General features: G+C 46.4%; 1 protein-coding gene across 10 annotated transcripts in view; it reads left to right on the forward strand.

Moving 5' to 3' along the window:
• Window positions 1-18,297, forward strand: part of DVL1 (dishevelled segment polarity protein 1) — a 178,539-nt gene that overhangs the window by 114,911 nt on the left and 45,331 nt on the right. For 7 of the 10 annotated variants that reach the window (XM_075060408.1, XM_075060409.1, XM_075060411.1 and 4 more), the window contains one exon: window positions 11,488-11,581. The exons of the other annotated variants lie outside the window; for them this stretch is intronic. In XM_075060408.1, the coding sequence (XP_074916509.1) occupies window positions 11,488-11,581 (94 nt within the window). The remainder of the gene's footprint in view (window positions 1-11,487; window positions 11,582-18,297) is intronic. 10 annotated transcript variants of the gene reach the window in all.

The following is an 18,297-nucleotide window of genomic DNA, read 5'->3' on the forward strand; positions in this document are numbered from 1 at the left end:
GGCTGTTCTGCACAGTAGTCTGTTCTGTTCCCTGTAGCACGCTGGATGCATGAGCAAGGCCCTGGTGATGTGAAGGAATGTGCTTCAAACAAGAACAGTGCCTTATTTCTAATTGAAGGCAACCATCCGGGCTTGTCAGCTCATTACAGCTTCTTCTCTGGCATTTAATTAAGATTAAAAGGCAGGTGTAATTTGCAATGATTCGTCTCACTGGGTAAAAAAAATAATCCAGCACTGCTCTGATTAGTGAGATTGATTTTTGAAGCCCCTTCACAATGCAACTCGTGTGTCAGCAGAGCCATCCTTTCCGTGAGCCTTCTGGCCATCTCTGCCTGCTGGAATGAAAGGATGAGGGGCGTACGGCTGTGGAACAGACAATAGGATGAGGGTCCACGGCCAAATTCAGGGACAGGAGCTGTGTGTGTCACTCGTCACTGTGAAATAATGGCCAAGCCCCTCTTCAGCTGCTATGGGAATAAGGCAATATACGAAGTCTTTGATCTGGCCATGCAGAGACTTGTTATAAGGAGGCCAAAATTACAGCTCCAGTAATTCACTAGGGTGTGGGGGAAGTGTCCTCTTTAGTGCTCTGAGGACCTTTTGGCTTTGTTCCAGGGGCGTTAATTACACTGCAGTGCAAAGCCCCACTTGTTTAAGCACATGTACAGTGCCATCAGCTCACCAAGCTACACTGAAAAAATGCCCCATTATAGAATCAAGAGGTCATCTATCCAGTCCCCTGCACTCATGGCGAAACTAAGTATTATCCAGACCATCCCTGACAGGTGTTTCTCTAACCTGCTCTTAAAAATCCCCAATGATGGAGATTCCACAACCTCCCATTATGTTCCCAAGTCCTTCCTTTTGTTTAAACGAAATGATTAATTTCCTTTCCCTGCCAAAGGGGGAGGGGCATCCCCAAGTGTTGCATGAAGGGGAGGAATTGAACAGCTTGTTACTTTTTTTTAATTTCAAGCAAATGCATAGCAGGAGAAGGTGCTAATGAGACATAGGGGAGTCTCAGCCTCTGGCACATCAGGGTAAGGCCCAACTGGGACGGCAAACTGCTTTTGCCTAATGCTTTATCATTGTGGGGTTAGGAGGTCAAGTGTTAGAGAGTTTTTGTTCCACTACGAAACAAGAAGGCAAGCAATAGAAAATCCACTGGGAGTAGTGGGTGAAACAGGAGCAAAGGGTAAATTAAGGTGGAAAACACCCAGAGGGAATGTGACTAATGGAGAAGAGTGGGGAGAGGGAAATTCTAACTGTATTCCATGGAGAGGACACCCACTCTTGTCAAGCTGGCATTCAGGGCCTTCTTCTACCTTTAGCACATAGCATAGTGTTCCTGTTATCTAAGCCAGTGGTTCCCAACCTTTTCCCTACCAAAACCACTCCCAACCCTTCCTTGCCATCCAGCCAGGACCAGACTGGGACATCTTCCCACTTAGCATTACGGAAAGGGCAAGATGGGGAAAACTCCCTGACACCTGTTTGCTGCCCTCTCTGGGGGATTGCGACCCCTGAGTTGAGAACCCGTGAGCTAGGCAACCCCTCTTCGGTTGTCATTTTAAATTTTGATGAGCTCTTGGAATTTTCCAGGACAAGAAAAAATGGTTCATGGATGAGGTTTTATTTTTGTGAATTCCCCAGAAGTTCTTTTGCAAAGTTCGTAATGCCATAAACCCACTGAGGCTCTTCCCTTCCTCTGCCTGATCTAGCCAACCACAGTGGAGAAGGTGTGTCTGTTAGTAGAGGGCCCCTGGCTTTAGGTATTCATGTGAGAGGCTGAATCCTGCTGAAGAGCAAATATGCTCTAGGTAGCAGTGCTTCAGAGAGACTTAGTGCACCTGGTCTTCAGTTTGTAATACGGGATCTAAAAAGGGAGCATTCCTTGTGTCCCTGTTCAGTGTGAACATTGTCAGTTCCCATATTGATGCAAAACGATAAACGACAGCAGCAGTTACTGGTAAATATGCTTTTTTTTTCACCTGCAAAATGGACAGGTGCAACTCACCTCAGGCACTTTCTGTAACCCACAATTCTCCAGAAAGGAAACCTGAACAGTCCCAAGTGATTTTCAAAGAATAAGATTCACTTCCCCAATGCTGAAATGCAGCCATCTCTGCTTCACAGAGCATTACTGCGCATTAACAGCAGCGCAAAAAGTAAGGTTGGAAGAATCTTCCCTGCAGCTGAACCTTCAAGGGGAATTTCTGCTAGGCAGCATGTAACAACCCAGGCTGGAATCGGGCCGTGATATAAAGATCATACCTTGCCTAATGATAGGTGCTGTTGGATCTTCAGTAATTGTTTTACGTTGCATTCAATTAGTAGACATAAGCAGATCCTCCGCCAGCAGAATTTCCCCTAGCACCACTGTGTAGCACAGTAACTCAAGGATCCCTAGCAAAACGTTAGGCAGCAGCTGTCACTTTGTTGACTTTCCATTGAAATTAGTAGGGCAGATGGAATGGAGTAGAAGTATTTATGCATATATACACCGGGTTCATGCGTGTGCATAAGCAGAAAAGTGAACAAGGGAAGAAACCCCTTTCAAAGTCCAGGGTTCTCAAGTGTCATAAATTTGGCCACAGTAAATGTTGGGGATGCAGCCTAGTGCACTGGCCTAAAACTCAGGAAATCTGTGCTCTAAGACGAGAGCTGCCACCACCACCCTGCTCTGTGACCTCAGGCGAAACACTTCCCTAGTCTGTGCCTCCATTTCCCCCTCCCACGCTCTGGCTGTTCGGAGCAGGGATACTCTCGCTGTGTTTGGAGAGCACCTAGCACTGTGGGGCCCTAGACCCCACTTGGTGCCTTGAGGCCCTACTGCAAGATAAATAATATTTTGTGAGTGCCCCGTTTGGGTTGTTGAAGGGGTGCACGTCAGGGTGTGTTTGCATGTGCACTGTGTGTCTCTGCTCCCATGCTCGCTGACAGCAACGATGGCAGAAATCAGCCAGGGAGGCAGTGTAAATAACAGGCGGCCTTTCTTTTCTTCCCATCTGTAAGGATTAGAATCCTGAGCTGATCTCTGCTGCCTTGTCCTGCCATACAGCAATGGAGCCGCTACAGAATAATCTGTCTTTCCTGAGCCAGGGGTTTTGATAATAGGTAGCTCAGTGCAATGTTCAAATAAAGAAAGGTCTTGTACAGACCAGTCATTCGGGTGTTTGGGGGCAGGGAGGGGAGGGGAGGGGAGGGGAATGAGCTGATCAGAAGCTGGCAGGTTCAGTAGAACATGGGTGAGAGTCTCTGGGTGGAGGATGCAGAGGGTGAATTGAACGGACATTTTCTAGTTGGCATTTACCATTTGTTTGCCAGTAGCACACAGAGCCCCAGCCACCATCCCTGTTGTGCTAGGCGCTGGATGCGGACGTAGAAGTGAGAGACAGATGAGGAGCTTACACTTAGAATAGCCAAGACAGACACGGGTTGGGGGCGGGGGGGGAAAGGGGGTGGAAACAGAGAACAAGGAGGGGAAAGTTCTCACCCAAGGTCACAAAGCAGAACAGGGACCAGAGCCAAGGTCTCCTGAGTCCTAGTCCAATGCCTCATGCGCTAGGGCTGCTGCCTCTCTGATTATTGGTCAGCTTGTTTGTTCTAAACCCTCGGAGGCTGAAATCGCTTTCCTCGCAGTTTCATCCCCACTGCCATTTGCACAAACTGGTTCATCGTTGTGGAGCTGCTTAGAAAAATTAATGTAATAGATTTTAGGGCCAGCAGAGACTCTTACATCGTCTAACTTGACCTCCTGCGTAACACAGGACCGAGGATTTCACCCAGCAGTTCCTCCTTTGAGTCCAACAAGCTGTGGTTGAATTAGGGCACGTTCCTCACACAGAGACAATCCTGATTGGTTTCAGCCGTGTTAGTCTGTATCCTCAAAAAGAACAGAAGTACTTGTGGCACCTTAGATACTAACAAATGTATTTGAGCATCCTGATTTGAAAACTCTTAAGACTTAAGTGATGGTGAATTAACGACATCTCTTGGTGGTGGTAATTAACAGTGTGTTGTCATGGTAGGATTGTTTGTGTGTATTGGACTGCACGCTCTAGTTCAGGATTACTCTTGATAATACAAATGGTGCTGTTGAGTTGCTCATACGCCACTGTGGACAGACCCTGGCCATTATCGAAGTGGATGGTATACCCTCAGCTGAGGCCATGGGACATGCCTGGTGACATGGTACTGTTTTTATGGCTTCTTGCTTTACTTTCTAGTCAAGAATAGCCATGAATGGGAGCATTCAGGACTATAGACTTATACTGAGCACCTGCAGTTTCTCCCACTCTGTATGAGAAGGTGCCTTTCCCAACTTGCTTCAACACACATTCTGTGTACTGTGTACAGTCAAATGCTCACCGCACTTACGGAGTCATTAGCAATATGATGACAAAGTTCAGCTCAAACTTTTTCTCCCCAGGTTTAGCTGCCTATGGGGTTCCTCTCTCACATTTGCTCAGCCCACACCCTAAAACCTCTGTCACCAGAGAGCAAGTTTTGCTTTATATCCAAGTGAGATAAGGAGACCCATACCTCAAATGAGTCAGTAGAGCCCACTTAAACCTTTCTCCTCAGGATCAACTCCTAACAGAGCTGAGGTGTTATAACGTGTATGTGTGTTATTTAAACACCCTTGTCCATGGAGTTGCTGCTTATCCAAGCATTTGGGGATTAATCAGTTTGACTCTACCCAACATTCAAGCCGATTTTTTTTTCAATCAGTTGTTTCGCATGGGAACTTTTGAAAACGTTTTTATTCTTCAGAATTTCCTGTGAAAATGTTTTGACTTTTTGAAAAGTAAAAATGGTGTGTGTGTGTGTGTGTATGTGTGTGTGTTTGGTTTCACTTTCTGAAAAAACACACACACACACACACACACACACACACACACACACATTTGTTGTTAAACTGGAAACGTTTCTAGCAGTGATGGAAAATTTTCTGTGAATGTGTTTGTTTTGCTGAGTAGCTATTTTCATGTATTTTTGGACAGTATTTTAACCAGCTCTGTCCCCTATGTGCTGGTAGCAGCCTGGCCACAGATATCCCCACAGTGTATGGCCCCACTCCCCCTCTCCTATCTAAGGGCCACATTCTGCATTCCTTAACAGAGCCAAACTCCAGTTGAAAGGGAAACAAACTTTCCATACTGTCTCAAAGTTTGGGGGAAACAGGGACCTGCACCCCCCCACTTCCTGGGATTCACCGTGACTCTCAGCCAGCCAGTAACACAGAAGGTTTATTAGACAACAGGAACATAGTCCAAAACACAGCTTGTAGGTACAAGAAACAGGACCCCTCAGTCAGGCCCTTCTTGGAGGGATAGGGAGCCAGACCCAGTTTTGGCCTCCCTCCATTTCCCCAGCCAGCTCCAAACTGAAACTCACCAGCCCCTCCTGTGGTCTTTGTCTCTTTCCTGGGCCAGGAGGTCACCTGATCTCTTTGTTCTCCAACAACTTCAGTTGGCACCTTTGCAGGGGAGGGGCCGAAGCCATCAATTGCCAGGAGAAGGGCGTCGGCCATTCTCTGCGCAGACACCATCACAGTGGTCCTCTAGGGCTCTGCAGCAATCACACACCCTTCTCCCACCACCTAGATACTAGATAAATGTGTAGGGGAAACTGAGGGACCCACACAATATTCAGAGAAAACATTAAGAACATTCCCGCTTTGTCACACATACACTCTTATATTAAATAATAAATTTATCTGCATTAATGGTAGCTTTTCCCACCACAGCTTACTGCTATCTTCTTTTCCAAACTGTGTGGGGATATGGGGTTGGCCGAGGCATGAAACTGAATGAATAAAATCATGACCTTTTAGCAGATCAGAATGTGAACAAGATGTGTGTGATGTGGAGAAAAAGCTTCTTATTACGCAGCACTTATCAAATATGCATCTGCTGCAGTATATATGGGTATGAAGGCTTCAGTCCCTAGGAAACTCCAATTAGTGCAGAACGCTGCAGCATGTCTCCTCAGCGACATGGGCTACTGAGAACACATCAGACTTGCCTTCTGTTTTCTACACTGGCTTCCCACAGAATTTCAAGTCCTGGCCTGGGCCCAGGGTATTTAAAAGAGCCTAATGCGCCGGGATGAAAACCATGGTTGACCGTTTTGCTCCCCTGGCGCAAGGGAGCTCTCCACGATAAGGATATAGCTCAGGTCTGTGCACAAGACAGAGCTTTCACGGGTGCTGGCATCAGTCCCTGGGGAAGTTCATTCCAGTGTCTAAGGGCCATCACTCACCTTCCCACTATTTACTTCAAGTGCCAGGTGCATTCTTTAATCACCCTTCTGTAGCATAGATGCAGAGCTGCGTGCAGGCGCCTATGTGAAAAACATGCTACCAAAACAAGATTGTCTCCTGCACAAGCATCTTCCCCGACCCCTCCCCATGGGGAGAGGATGAGAGAGCAAACCTGTGACCGACGCTACTCACATTACTTAGTGCACTACTGGAAGGTGCTCAGATACTGCAGTGATGCGTATGATATAGACTAGAATAGTACTGTGTTTACACTCATTTCTAATGTGTGGGTAGTTAAAAAGATTTTAAGGCCAGAAGGGGGCCACTATGATTATCTAAACTGGCCTCCTGCATAATACAGCCCAGAAGATTTCACTTCATAGAGCCCAACCGCCTGTGGTTGAATTGCTTGGGTTTTTTTATATAAATTGTGTATAGAAAGCTACATTGAGAATATTAAAGCAGGTCATGATTGTACTGTAAGCTCCATGCAGAGCCTCATTGAAGTAATTGGAGCTCAGTGTGATTGCAAGGGGTCTGTCCTTGCAGAGTACATTGTAAGATCGGAGCTTTAATACTTCAAAGTCAGGGAAAGTCAAACTTAAGGTTTCACACACAACCTTAACTCTGCCCTTTGCCTAAAGCAACTGGGGCAGGCCAGAGTTTCCAGCCCTTTTGTCTGCCATTGCTTCAAATACCAGTTGTGTTTCCTGGTCCTGTAACATTTTCATGTTTGTTTTCATTTCTCTTTTATATCCTGCTCCTTGCAGAAGGCTAAGTAAGTCACCTTTTTCGTCAGACATTTTGGAGCAGAATTCTTGTGTCTATATGCAGTCTTATGGAAATCTTCAGGAATGGACAGGCAAAATGTTTCTGGTGCTTTAATGGAAAAGCTTAACTGGGTCTCCCCTGCCTGAATGATTGTGTCATAAGTGCATGACTGACCTTGCATAGAGTTTTCAAGAAAAATGTTAAGCCTTGCTTTGCATAAACTGAGAATTAGAAGAGAATTTGGTTACCACCTGATATATTCATTGTGCAGGCGATTACCAAAGATAATAGAGGTTTGTAGTAGAAAGGAGTTTGTGATTTACTGAATCGGGGAGTGACTCTGGTAATGATACATGTGAGGTTGTTCCACTCCCTCCGGCTACACTCACTCTTCTCATAAATGTTGTTGCTATTTGATAGCATAGAAATAATTAATGGCATCAGACATCATTGTGCATGTATCTATTCTGATTAAAAACAAATCCTTCATCAGTTATCAAAGAAATTGCGGTGCTGGGGAAAGTGATTTCTCCCAGGGAACCAGCTTAATTTTCAAAGGGTTGATTTTTAAACTGCGTAAAGTGATGTGCATTTAAAGAGGTGTGATCTTTGGAAGGAGCAATCTCCTAGTTTTTCCCGCAGGCCTGACTGGTGCGTCAGATGAATTTCCATCGCAGTTTGTTTGAACAAAGGATGTCAGCAATAGAGCTAGGCCAGATGTTTTTACAGTGAATAGAAATTTCACTGAAAAATGCATTCGTCAGGGCTCTGCACTTCTTTGTGAATTTGGGTCAAATTCAGCAAATAGTGTTGGTCGGGATGAAAAACTGGGGAAAACCCCTGGAAATGTCATTTCCAAACAAAATGTCCAAAGGAACCATTTTGAAATGAAATGTCCATTTGAGCTGATTAGCAGATGTTGTTTGGAAAATGTTGACATTCCAAATGTTTTGTTTGACCTGAACAAAAGTTTGTTTTCATTTCCTTTAATTCATCGAGAGAACCAAAAAACCCTCCCTTCCTGGTTTGGGGCCAAACCGAATTTTTCAGATTTTTTTTTTTTTTTTAATTTGGCCACTGAACTGAAAAAATCCATTCTTCAGTCAGCTCTCATCAGCCGGGCCCGCTCCCAACCTGGCCAACCAGGCCTCTGTGGGGTCAAGGAACATTGTGGAATGTGCTTGTTGACCCATTCAGCAAGGCACCTAAGCGCACATTTAACATTAAGCAAGTGCTTAAAGCCAAATAACATCAATAGGCCTTAAGCACGTTGAGTGCTTTGCTGAATCAGGGCCTAAGAGAGCACCCAGCACTGGATGTTGCCTGGGTTGTGTTTAGGTGCCTAGTGAAGACAATTGGGGAAGCTTTATGTTAACTTCAATGGGCTTTGGGTCAGGATTCAGGTGCTTGTAGAGGGGATTGACCCCCTTTCCTTACTCACGCACTAGCATGATACATAGAAACGAGATCATTTGTTTCTGGGGTCTCCAACCTTCCAATTTATCTTCCTCTCAACGTGCAATCTCAGTTAAGTAATTTTGAAAAGAATAATTCCCGTTAGTGAGCAACATACATCCTCAGATGTCAAATAATGTGATGCACACGCTAATCTCTGTCTACCGAGCCCCCAGGTGTCTAATAAAATGGCTGGAAAACAAAAAGAAGCAAAGAGCAGCGTGCCCTCCTCAGAGGGATTGCACGATTCTTAGATTGTTGTGCTCCCAAACCAGAGTTACCCACCAAGCACAAGAGACGAGCGCATTTGTGCTGATGTAGATGTCATCTGTCTCTTGAGTGAGAGACAGTAAAGCCAACCTGCAGACAAAGATGTGCTTGGTAAGCAGACCTAGGCAAAGTTAGCTTTTGAATGTGATTTCCTCCCCTCCCCCCCCCCCCCAAAAAAAAGTGGCGGAGGAGAAGGGAAGGGGTGCTAAAGACACAGAAATAATTGGTGTGGGGAAACCGAGAGCCCCTTTGTATCAAACTGAGGCTTTATATGAGTTAGGAAATGTCTTTCTCCTGATCACCTTTTGCTCTAATTAGTAGCAAATCTCTCTCTGGATTTGTCTGCAAATAAAATCACAGGCTGAATGGGCTGGAGCTGTCACTAGGGGAGAACTCTGACTCCCCTTGTTTCCTGCCCCCTACCCCTTAAAGCAACAAAAGTGCTTGATACTAGGAAAAGTTGACCAAGTCCCATTAAATGAGAGGGGAGCCAGGCTCTTAATTAGAAGCATGGGAGGTCTGCTTGGCACATGTTCTCGGGACCCCTCGCTGACTAGGACAAAGGTCCCACGTCCATTTCCCGAGGAGGAGCGAGAAAAGGGACTGTGGAACGTCTAATTAGGGAGGTAATTAAGGGACAAGTTTTCATGGGCGTTCAGAATGTTTTATAGCTGCTGCCGTTTTTTGACAAGTCTGCGTCCGTCAAGTGTCGGCGCTATTGTTTCAGTGCCGAGTTTGCACTGTGGTGAAACGAACCATTGTATGGATAGATGAAAAAGGCTGGGTCAATTGCCTGTGCTTTGGGAGATGTCTGGCATGTACACTCAGGGCCCTGTGAACGTTTGGGAAGAGCGATTGTTCCGAATTTCCAGTAGCAGCTATAGTATGTGTATTCTTAAGCATTGGGGAGAACAGTGTATATGTATTCCCAATGCCTTTTGTTCAGGCCAGTTGTAACAGAAACGTAAACAACCGTAGTTTTCTAAAAAAGAGGTTCGTCCAACCATCTCTGGCTTCGTTTATTCTTCAAGAACTCGCCATGCAAAAATCAGGCCTGGTCCATGGGTAATTAGAATCCAGATCAAATAGATTCATGAGGGAAATATTTGTGTAGTTATTTCAAATACTGTTTGCTTCGATAGGACCAACAGTGTCCCAAGCTCTCTGAGGTACTAAGGACTGTACTGAAACAGTTGTATTAGGAAAAAGGGGCACCGGGAAAGTCTTCATTTTGTAAATACCATCTGTCAGCTAGTTTTACATATTTATATATATATATATATATAATAGCAGGTGGAGTGTGTGTGTGTGTTTTTCCAGAGATGCTGGGAACCTGCAGGCGTTAATTTCACTTAGACCTACAGATGCTCAGAATCTCTGAAAATCTGACCCAGAGAACGTATTTGTGGCTGTAGCGTTCCTCTGCTGAGAAATATTGCCTAGCACTAAAAGCAGAGGGCTGAGTGTTGGGGTTCCTGACTTCTTCTATTTCTCCTGCTGACTTTCTCTGTGACTTTGGGTATGTCCCTTCATTTATCTGGGCTTCAGTTTATCCATCCGTAAAAGGGGGATAAAGACACTTGACCTGGGATATTGTATGAGATGTAATTGACATTTACAGAGTGCTCTAGGATTTGCGGTTGAAAGGTGATACATGTAAATACTGAACCATGTAGGCAAATCTGTTAAGGTACAGAAGGTGGATTGGAAAGGGATCTTGTGCTGTAACATTGGGAAAGGATATTTATTAAAAGGAAAGTTACATTATCCTGCATCCAACTCCATTTTCCAGGGCAAGTTAAGACTAATTCAGCACGGGGAAGCAACTGCTCATGAGCGATTGTGTTTCTCGGTACATTTCCTTTGACATATAGATGTATTGGCTACTCCCGTTTGAAGGAAAAGCTCTTGGGGTAAGTGATTACATTCCCTTGCCAAACCAAATGCTCACTGTATTGACACTGGAGGCAGTAACGCTCCAGGATCAGTCACACACATGTCCAAGGACTTCGAGTTGCCGAGTAGGTTTGTTTTCAGGTTTGCTTCATTTTTAACATGGAGGCAGCTTTCTGCTGCTTGGGTTTGTTCACAGCTGTCGTGAGTTGCTTTATGTCTAAAGGGGCATAAAGTCTTGCATGGGCTACTCTCACGGCTGGGCTGCGTGCTTGTCTGTGAGGGAAGGAGGGAACCCATGATTTCATCGTCGTCGTCAGAGTTTGTTTTATTGGTCTGTATCGCTACAGCTACATCCCCATCGTGTTAGGTGCTGTGCAAACGCAAAACAGAGCCCATCCCTGCCCTGAAGAGCTCCCAGTCTAAGCACAAGAGAAGAGATGGCAGGTGCATACAACACACAGACAAGCAGGGAGCACAACATGGCTATGAGACACTAATACTCCCTCTTCTCCCCTTACCTGCCCAGTAACAACTGTGTTCTGTGCTCAGAGGCCTGGACCCAGCTGCTGGAGGGGAGGTGGCATGTGTTGGAATGGATTTCAGTGTCTGCCTATAATTGATGGAGGACCCCCTGGATAGCTAGAGCTTTGTCATCTCCTCTCTGAGGTTTAGGGTTAGTTGTGATTTCTGCCTGCCCTGGCCTCCCTGCTGTTCTACACGGGGCTAATGGAGGACCCTTTATAAGTTTCTGGTGCAGATGCATCTGCTCCGCTGCCCCCTTTCAAGCCTTGTTTGATTCCACACTTTGAAGTGCTTTTGTCCCTCAGGGTGAGACCTTCTCAGCTGTTGATGAAAGCCAAGGAGAAAGCACTTTAGCCTCCGGAGCAATGTCTTCTCCTAATCATCATGACAGATTGCAAGGTTCTTGTCTGATTGTCTCAACGGATTCTGCTTCCTCTAATGAAGCAATAGGAGCTCAAGGTCAAGGAGGGTAGAAAGTCCCTGGCCATTAGTGGGTTAGGCATTGAATTCTCAGATGGGTACTGGGTACAAAGGAGACAAACAGCAGGATGTGTTTGTGCTGGGAATGTCTGAGACAAAGGGACGTGATTCTTGTTTACACTTAGGGTTTGTCTACTTGGGAAAACTGTCCCAGTGATACAGGCAGCGTTATACTAGTATAAACCCCATGCGGACACTGGAGATTGGTGGGGTTTTTTTTGGTTTGGCTTAAACCCCTTCCCAGGGAACATAGTGAAACCAGAAAGAAATGCATTGTGGGCATGCATGTGCATGAGAGCTACTGGTGTAACTATAGCTATTCACATTCACACCTTAGGGGATACTGAAAAACCTGCTGTGTAGAGAAGACCTAAAGTCCATTTATTCCACTCTGGCAGTGTAACGGTGCCTTAGCATCAGAGGTGAAAGTAAGCTGGTACTGTCCGGTATTCTGTGCCAGACCAGACCGGCTTCCCCAGGCTGGTAATTTAAAGGGCCCGGGGCTCCCTGCAGCAGCTGGAGCCCAGGGCCCTTTAAATTGCCTCCCGAGCCCTGCTGCTGGAGCCCTGGATATCGGCGACAGGGCTCCATCAGCGATTTAAAGGGCCTGGAGTTCTGCTGCGGTAGTGGCGGCCACAGCCCCGGGCCCTTTAAATCGCCCCTGAGCCCCAGGGTTCCCAGCCGCCTCTGCAGCTGGTAGCTGCGGGGTGATTTAAAGGCCCTGCCTCTTGCGGTTGAGGCCACGCCCCAGCTCAGGACTCTGGTGTACCGCTTAGCGTGGGAGCATATTATACCTGCCCCCACTTTACGCTGCTTTGATAGCATAGAGCAACTTTAAAGGGGATTTGGTGTAAAAAAGAATCAGGCCCCTGGGTAAAAGCCTGAAGATGAAACGTGTATTATTGTTTTAACAAAACTAGCACGCGACAAATAGGAGGGAGGTGGGGCTGGGGGTGACTGATAAATAGCAGCAGGAAGCATATTCTGTAGTAAACCAGTGATGCACAAACAACAAGCTTGGCGTTCTTGGTTTCGATGGAGTTACCCAGAGCGTGGATGCTTATCCAAACGATAAGTACCTCTCTGATCTGCAAACTCGGGCTGGAAGCCTCTCTCTGGAGCAGCTGTTCAACAGTTCCGTTTCCAGCCCCAGCCAAAGCCCAGCTGTGCGCTGGCTGCTGCAAAAATGACAAGCCCCAAGGGGAAAAAATGTAACGAACGATTACAGAGCTCAAAAGGGGTTTCTTACCGGCATGGGTTTGGGAAGGGGGTGGCAATCAGAGCTTCTTAACTTATCCAGACAGGCTCATCCTTATAATTATTTTGTCTACATAGCATCATAAACACGCCTGGCACTTAACAATGCTGACCCAGCTTGAGGACTTTAAAAGCCAGGGGCTCGAGTCTCAACTGGTGCAAACCAATATCACTCACTGACGTGCCTGGAGCTGCGGCATTTTGTCCTAGCTGAGGATCTGGCCTCTGCATGGTTCTGTTTCCAGGGTGGGAGTTCAAAAGGGAATCTGAAGATGACAATTGCCTAGAAGATCCAGGCCTGTAGCCTCTCTTAGCTATTTAGCTGGGCACACTCTGCTCACCCGAGGAGGAGAAGCAAGCATGCCCTGCAAGGACAGAACAGGCCTTTTCATGTTTCCCCTTTTGTGTGTAATTACTTTCCATTGAGTTTGTCTTTGATAAAATACCTCTAACCTAACCTTTCTCTAGAGACCTGCGGGCGGGGCTAAGCACTGGGGGCGTCTTTAGTCATGGCCAACGCACTTGACCTTGTTTCCCTTCAGAATTATTTTTTTTCAGACAGACACCGGTCTGGGAACAAGCACATCGCTTGGCTATCCAGCACGCCTGGATCAAGAAGCTGCCCTTAGTTTGAGACACAGCTGCCTGTTTAACATAATCTGCTTTTTAACGAAGTGAATTCTTACTCTCAAGGGCTGCGGAGCTGATTTAGCAGAACCACTTCGATCCCCCAACCCCAAATGGAACAGGCTTCAAACCCTTAGAACCTAGCGGATGAGTTACTCCTCTTGATCACCTCCCCTCAAAATGAGCCAGGCCTGCCTCGCTGCTCTGCTTTCCTTCCTCTTCTCCCTTGCCACTGACCCCCAGTGAAGCCAATGGTTCAATTCCGTTTACCTGGATTAGCAGCATTTTTACACTCCCCATTTTCCTTCACTTGCAGGTTTACGATAGCAAAGCAGGGAAGAAGCTGCACTGACAATAAACCATAATAAGCTGCCGAGGAATGCCCCAGTTGGTTCCACCACAGTCGATGTTAGTAAATGTGTCTGCTATGTGGTGCGCTTGTTAACTGTTTTAACAGTTGCTATTTAGGCAATGCAGTAACGAGTATTGTACTGAATCTTTATGCTCTGGCCTCTGTCGGCTCTAATTGGTCTTTTCAAAGGAGCCTAAGATTGGGTGCCTACCTCCTGAAAATCCCATTCCTAACTGATGGATCTCTGTGTTTTCCCTGTTGGAGTTGCATACCTTTGAGACCTACTCGTGAAAGTCACTGTATAAGAGCTTAGGTAGTATTTTATTCTTTAGCACTAGCTGGCACTTGCAGGTCTGGCTGCGTGCGCAGTGCCATGATCTTTTGGGGGTGCCAGCTCTGCCTTGTGCGTGAAATGTATGGGCAGGTGAGATCACCTGTAGGTTTCGGGTGCAGTTGTTGCTTCGTACTAGGACAAATTGGGCCCCCAAAATCTGTGGAATCATTTTAAAAGGGTTCATGATTATTTTTGATTATGGAGCTTTAAAAGGCCAGCAGCCGATTTGGGAGTGTACATGTTCCACTGAGCAAATTAATAAAATGGGACTCAATCAATGTACATGGGGCAGATTGTCAGGTGCTGTAAGTTGACAGAGCTCCACTGAAGTCAAGCTGAGCTGAGGATCTGGCCCCTAATGTATCTTTATCTCAGGGTCTCAGGTTTCCAGAGCTCAGCGTTGCTGCCTTGTAGCTTAGCCAGGTGCATCAGCCAAAGGGGCCAGTGAAAGAGCCTTTCTGGATCAACTGAGCTCAAGAGGATTTCATTCACGCCCCACCTTCCTCTTGATGGCTCTTCACGTGGAGAGAGCCGGAGGGAAGGTGGCCTCTGTGTGTCTTTGCACCTTCTCTGCTCGACTCTTGTTTTCAGTGCAGCTCATCAGCAGTGGATTAAAGCAGTTGGAGCCTCTGCTTTTTGGAGAAATGAATGGCAGGCCGCCTGCAAGTGAGCAATTGATTAGATAAATGACTTAATTTGCTTTCTCGCAGCATTGCTCAGATAATCGCCCCGACTCCACTTCCATGCTCAGTTCTAAACAGACACCAATTACCATTTGGACATTTCTTTAATGCCTTGGTTCCTTGTTTCTTGCAGTAGGAACGTTTGAGCAGATGGCAATTGGAAAGTTGCACTAACCCGATGATAGACATAGTGTTTGCCCATGGAGCCATCCCTTCTGCCAATTGCTCCCTCCGAAATGTCCGCAGGCCGCAAGACTTGGTTGCAGCTATTAATTAAACAGCTCCCCAAGAGGAGGTGGTTTTTAGTTAGGAATGAAAGGCCAGAGGTAGGAGAGACCATACTGTGTTTGCATTTGGTGGTGGGGTGGCGCTTAAGGCAGACTTTTAGCACCTTCAGATGCAGCAGCTGTGTAGTGCTGGGCCTGATGCTGCAGAACCGGAGCCCAAACATTTACAGGATCTGCTGCCTCCTACTAGAGAGTCTTGGCAGCTCTTCTCTTTCAGGCTGCATCTAAAGTGTGACGACGGAGGGACGGAATGGGTTCTGGAGGCTGGGAATGGGAGCAGGGGGCTTTTGGCTTCCAGGTCTCCGGTTCAAACTCAGCCAAGGTCAAGAAGTAACCAAAACTAAGTATTGTCGAATGGACATGACTGAATTTGCCACAGGTAGCCACTGAGGCCAAGGACTTACCTAGATTTAAACAATGCTGGGAATCGCTGGCGTTGCTATAGTCAGGGCTCACAAACTTTTCAGAAGGGATGGTAAAGCTTGTGCTTCAGGGTTTAAGCCAATCTCTAGCTATTAGAGAGGAGGAGAAGGGCTAATGTAGGGGGCAGGTTATCCCACATCTGCTACTGCCGTGTTCTGACACCTGCCTCTGCAGCATCTGGTACCGGCTGCTGCCAGAGACAGGACGCTGGACTAGATGGACGGTGGGTCTGATATACTCTGGCAGTTCCTATCAAAGACACCAAGTGGCACCACTGCCTCTCCACGGCCTGGGATGGAGGATTCCTCCACTCCTTGCCCCTTGCTCTGGGGCAAGTCTAGCTACTTGGACGTGGCACAGAGGAAAGGCTCAGCCCTGGCGATAGATAGCAGTTGTTAGCCACAGGATGCAGCATACCGATTTAACTCTTTTCATCTTCCCCCGTAAGTCAGCCGCTCCAGTGCCCAGACTCTTTGCTCCTCTCTGACCTGCCTTTGTCACATCAGCGTCTTTCAGTACTCGGATCTCAATGCAGCCTTCCAGGTGTTGTGCCCCCAGAGCCGCATAACGAGCAGCCACCCTCACCTCTCTCTGTGATGGAGAAAGTCATGTCAGATAATATATATTACCCATCTAACCGATCCATCCCCTTGGGCTTGTGTATGACATTCGTTGCCATGGTACTTGAGTGCCTTGGAAGAATCCATGTGCAAAGTATAACTTTGGGGATGGTTTGTTAGTCCTGAACAGTGTAGGTGACGCGTGCAGCCAGGATTCTGTTTCTCTGTGTGCTTCACCTTGATAGGTAAGAAGTCTGCCTGAGTTTTCCATATGCCTGACGTCTCCATGGGGAGATAGGGCAGGAAGGGAATTCGGGGCAGTGGAGGATCTTGCAGAGAAACTTTTGTTCTTTCCTTTTTTTTGGCGGTTTTCCTTAATCTACAACAAAAGCCATCAAGGCTGAACGGTACCTGTTCAAAAACAGACTCCAAAGAGAGACTGCTGAACTCGAATTAATATGCAAATTAGATACAATTAACTCAGGCTTAAACAGAAACTGGGAATGGTTGGGTCATTACACTAATTGAATCTATTTCCCTATGTTAAGTTCTCCTCACACCTTCTATGGGTCATCTCGATTATCACTTCAAAAGGTTTTTTTCTCCTGCTGATGATAGCTCATCTCAATGGATTAGACTCTTCCTGTTGGTATGCATACTTCCACCTTTTCATGTTCTCTGTATGTATGAATATCTCCTGTCTGTGTGTTCCAGTCTGTGCATCCGAAGAAATATGCTGAAATAAATTTGTTAGTCTCTAAGGTGCCACAAGTACTCCTGTTCTTTTGTGGATACAGACTAACACAGCTGCTGCTGCTCTGGTAGCTGTTGTGTTCTTTATGTATGAGGAACATCATGCTATACAACTAAGCATGTGAGTCAAAAGAGACCATATGTGACTGGCCTTGGGGGTGTTTCTCTTCGTTTAGGAGGAATCTCAGTGCTGCCAAGTAGCGCTTATCCTGTTTGTTGTTTTTAGGAATGGTTTGAGCCTCTGCTTCTCTTCCCACCCCTTGCACCCCAAAGAAATTCCTTTGGTTTTTCCACTTCATATTTGTCTGATTTCAGCCGAGTTAACAAAAGACATCACAAACTGCGTCCCGGCAGCCTCTTTGTTGAGCTGATTCCATTTGCTGCCACCTTTTATTCTGGCTCAACAAGCCTGAGGGATAATGGGCGGAATTATCTCTAGCTTCCTTCGCAGATGCGGTGGTGGGGGGTACAGAGGTAGTGGAGGAGAATGTTTGTTTGCAAACGTGTTAGGCTGCCATGCTTTGCGCCAAGCTTACGCCAACGAAAGTAGAAACACAGTGTTTCTTTCCTCTTGTCAAAGCAGCATACGGCCTGTCGCTTTGATCAGGAGAACGTGCCTTCTCCCTAGAGACCCCTTTGTTGGCCGGCATATGTCTGCTGCTTGCTGGAGAGAAGTGTACCTGTCTTCCTAGCACTGCCCTTTGGGGACTCAGCGCTGAAGGACTATTCATCAGGGCCACAATGTGTGTGCCAGAGGCCCTGGGAAGAGAGTACATCACCGGAGTATTTGCATAGCTTCCCCCTCATTGGTTTGGCTCTCCATGATGCAGCTGTGCCTGCAGTGAAGGCAGTGACGGCTGACTGTAGTGTCTCACTGATCCGCTGGCTCAGGTGTCTTTAGGCATGTTGAGGTTTGGTTGTGTGTGTGCCTTTTAAGAAGGATTTCTTAGGAAACCCAGGCTGAAGTTTCTTCTGCCCAGTCTAGTCAGCAGAAGTTGTGCTTTAAAGTAAGTATATATAGCAGCTTACTGAGCGTATTGCTGGAAAGAGCTTTAAAGTGAGTAGCTTTTGGTATGTGCTGTTGGAGGACAAATTCAGGAGGTGCGTGAATATGTAGGATGGGTTTTAGAGAGAGAGGGGTGTGTGTAAGAGAGAGAGAGAGATCTCTCTTGCTCTCCACTCTCTTGCTTTGGTGTTGTACAAACTTTGAAAAACATTAATCATAAAAATCCTTTATAGTTTAAAAAAACAAAACACCAACAACTCAGTTGTGATGTCTTTGCAGAACAATACTGTCTATTACTCTAGTTAAGGGTTATTGATCTCTGCTCTGTTCAAACCCCATGGGAAGGATTATTT

The sequence above is a fragment of the Chelonoidis abingdonii genome, chromosome 23 (genome assembly GCF_003597395.2).
Source record: "Chelonoidis abingdonii isolate Lonesome George chromosome 23, CheloAbing_2.0, whole genome shotgun sequence".
In the NCBI taxonomy this organism is placed as follows: domain Eukaryota; kingdom Metazoa; phylum Chordata; order Testudines; family Testudinidae; genus Chelonoidis; species Chelonoidis abingdonii.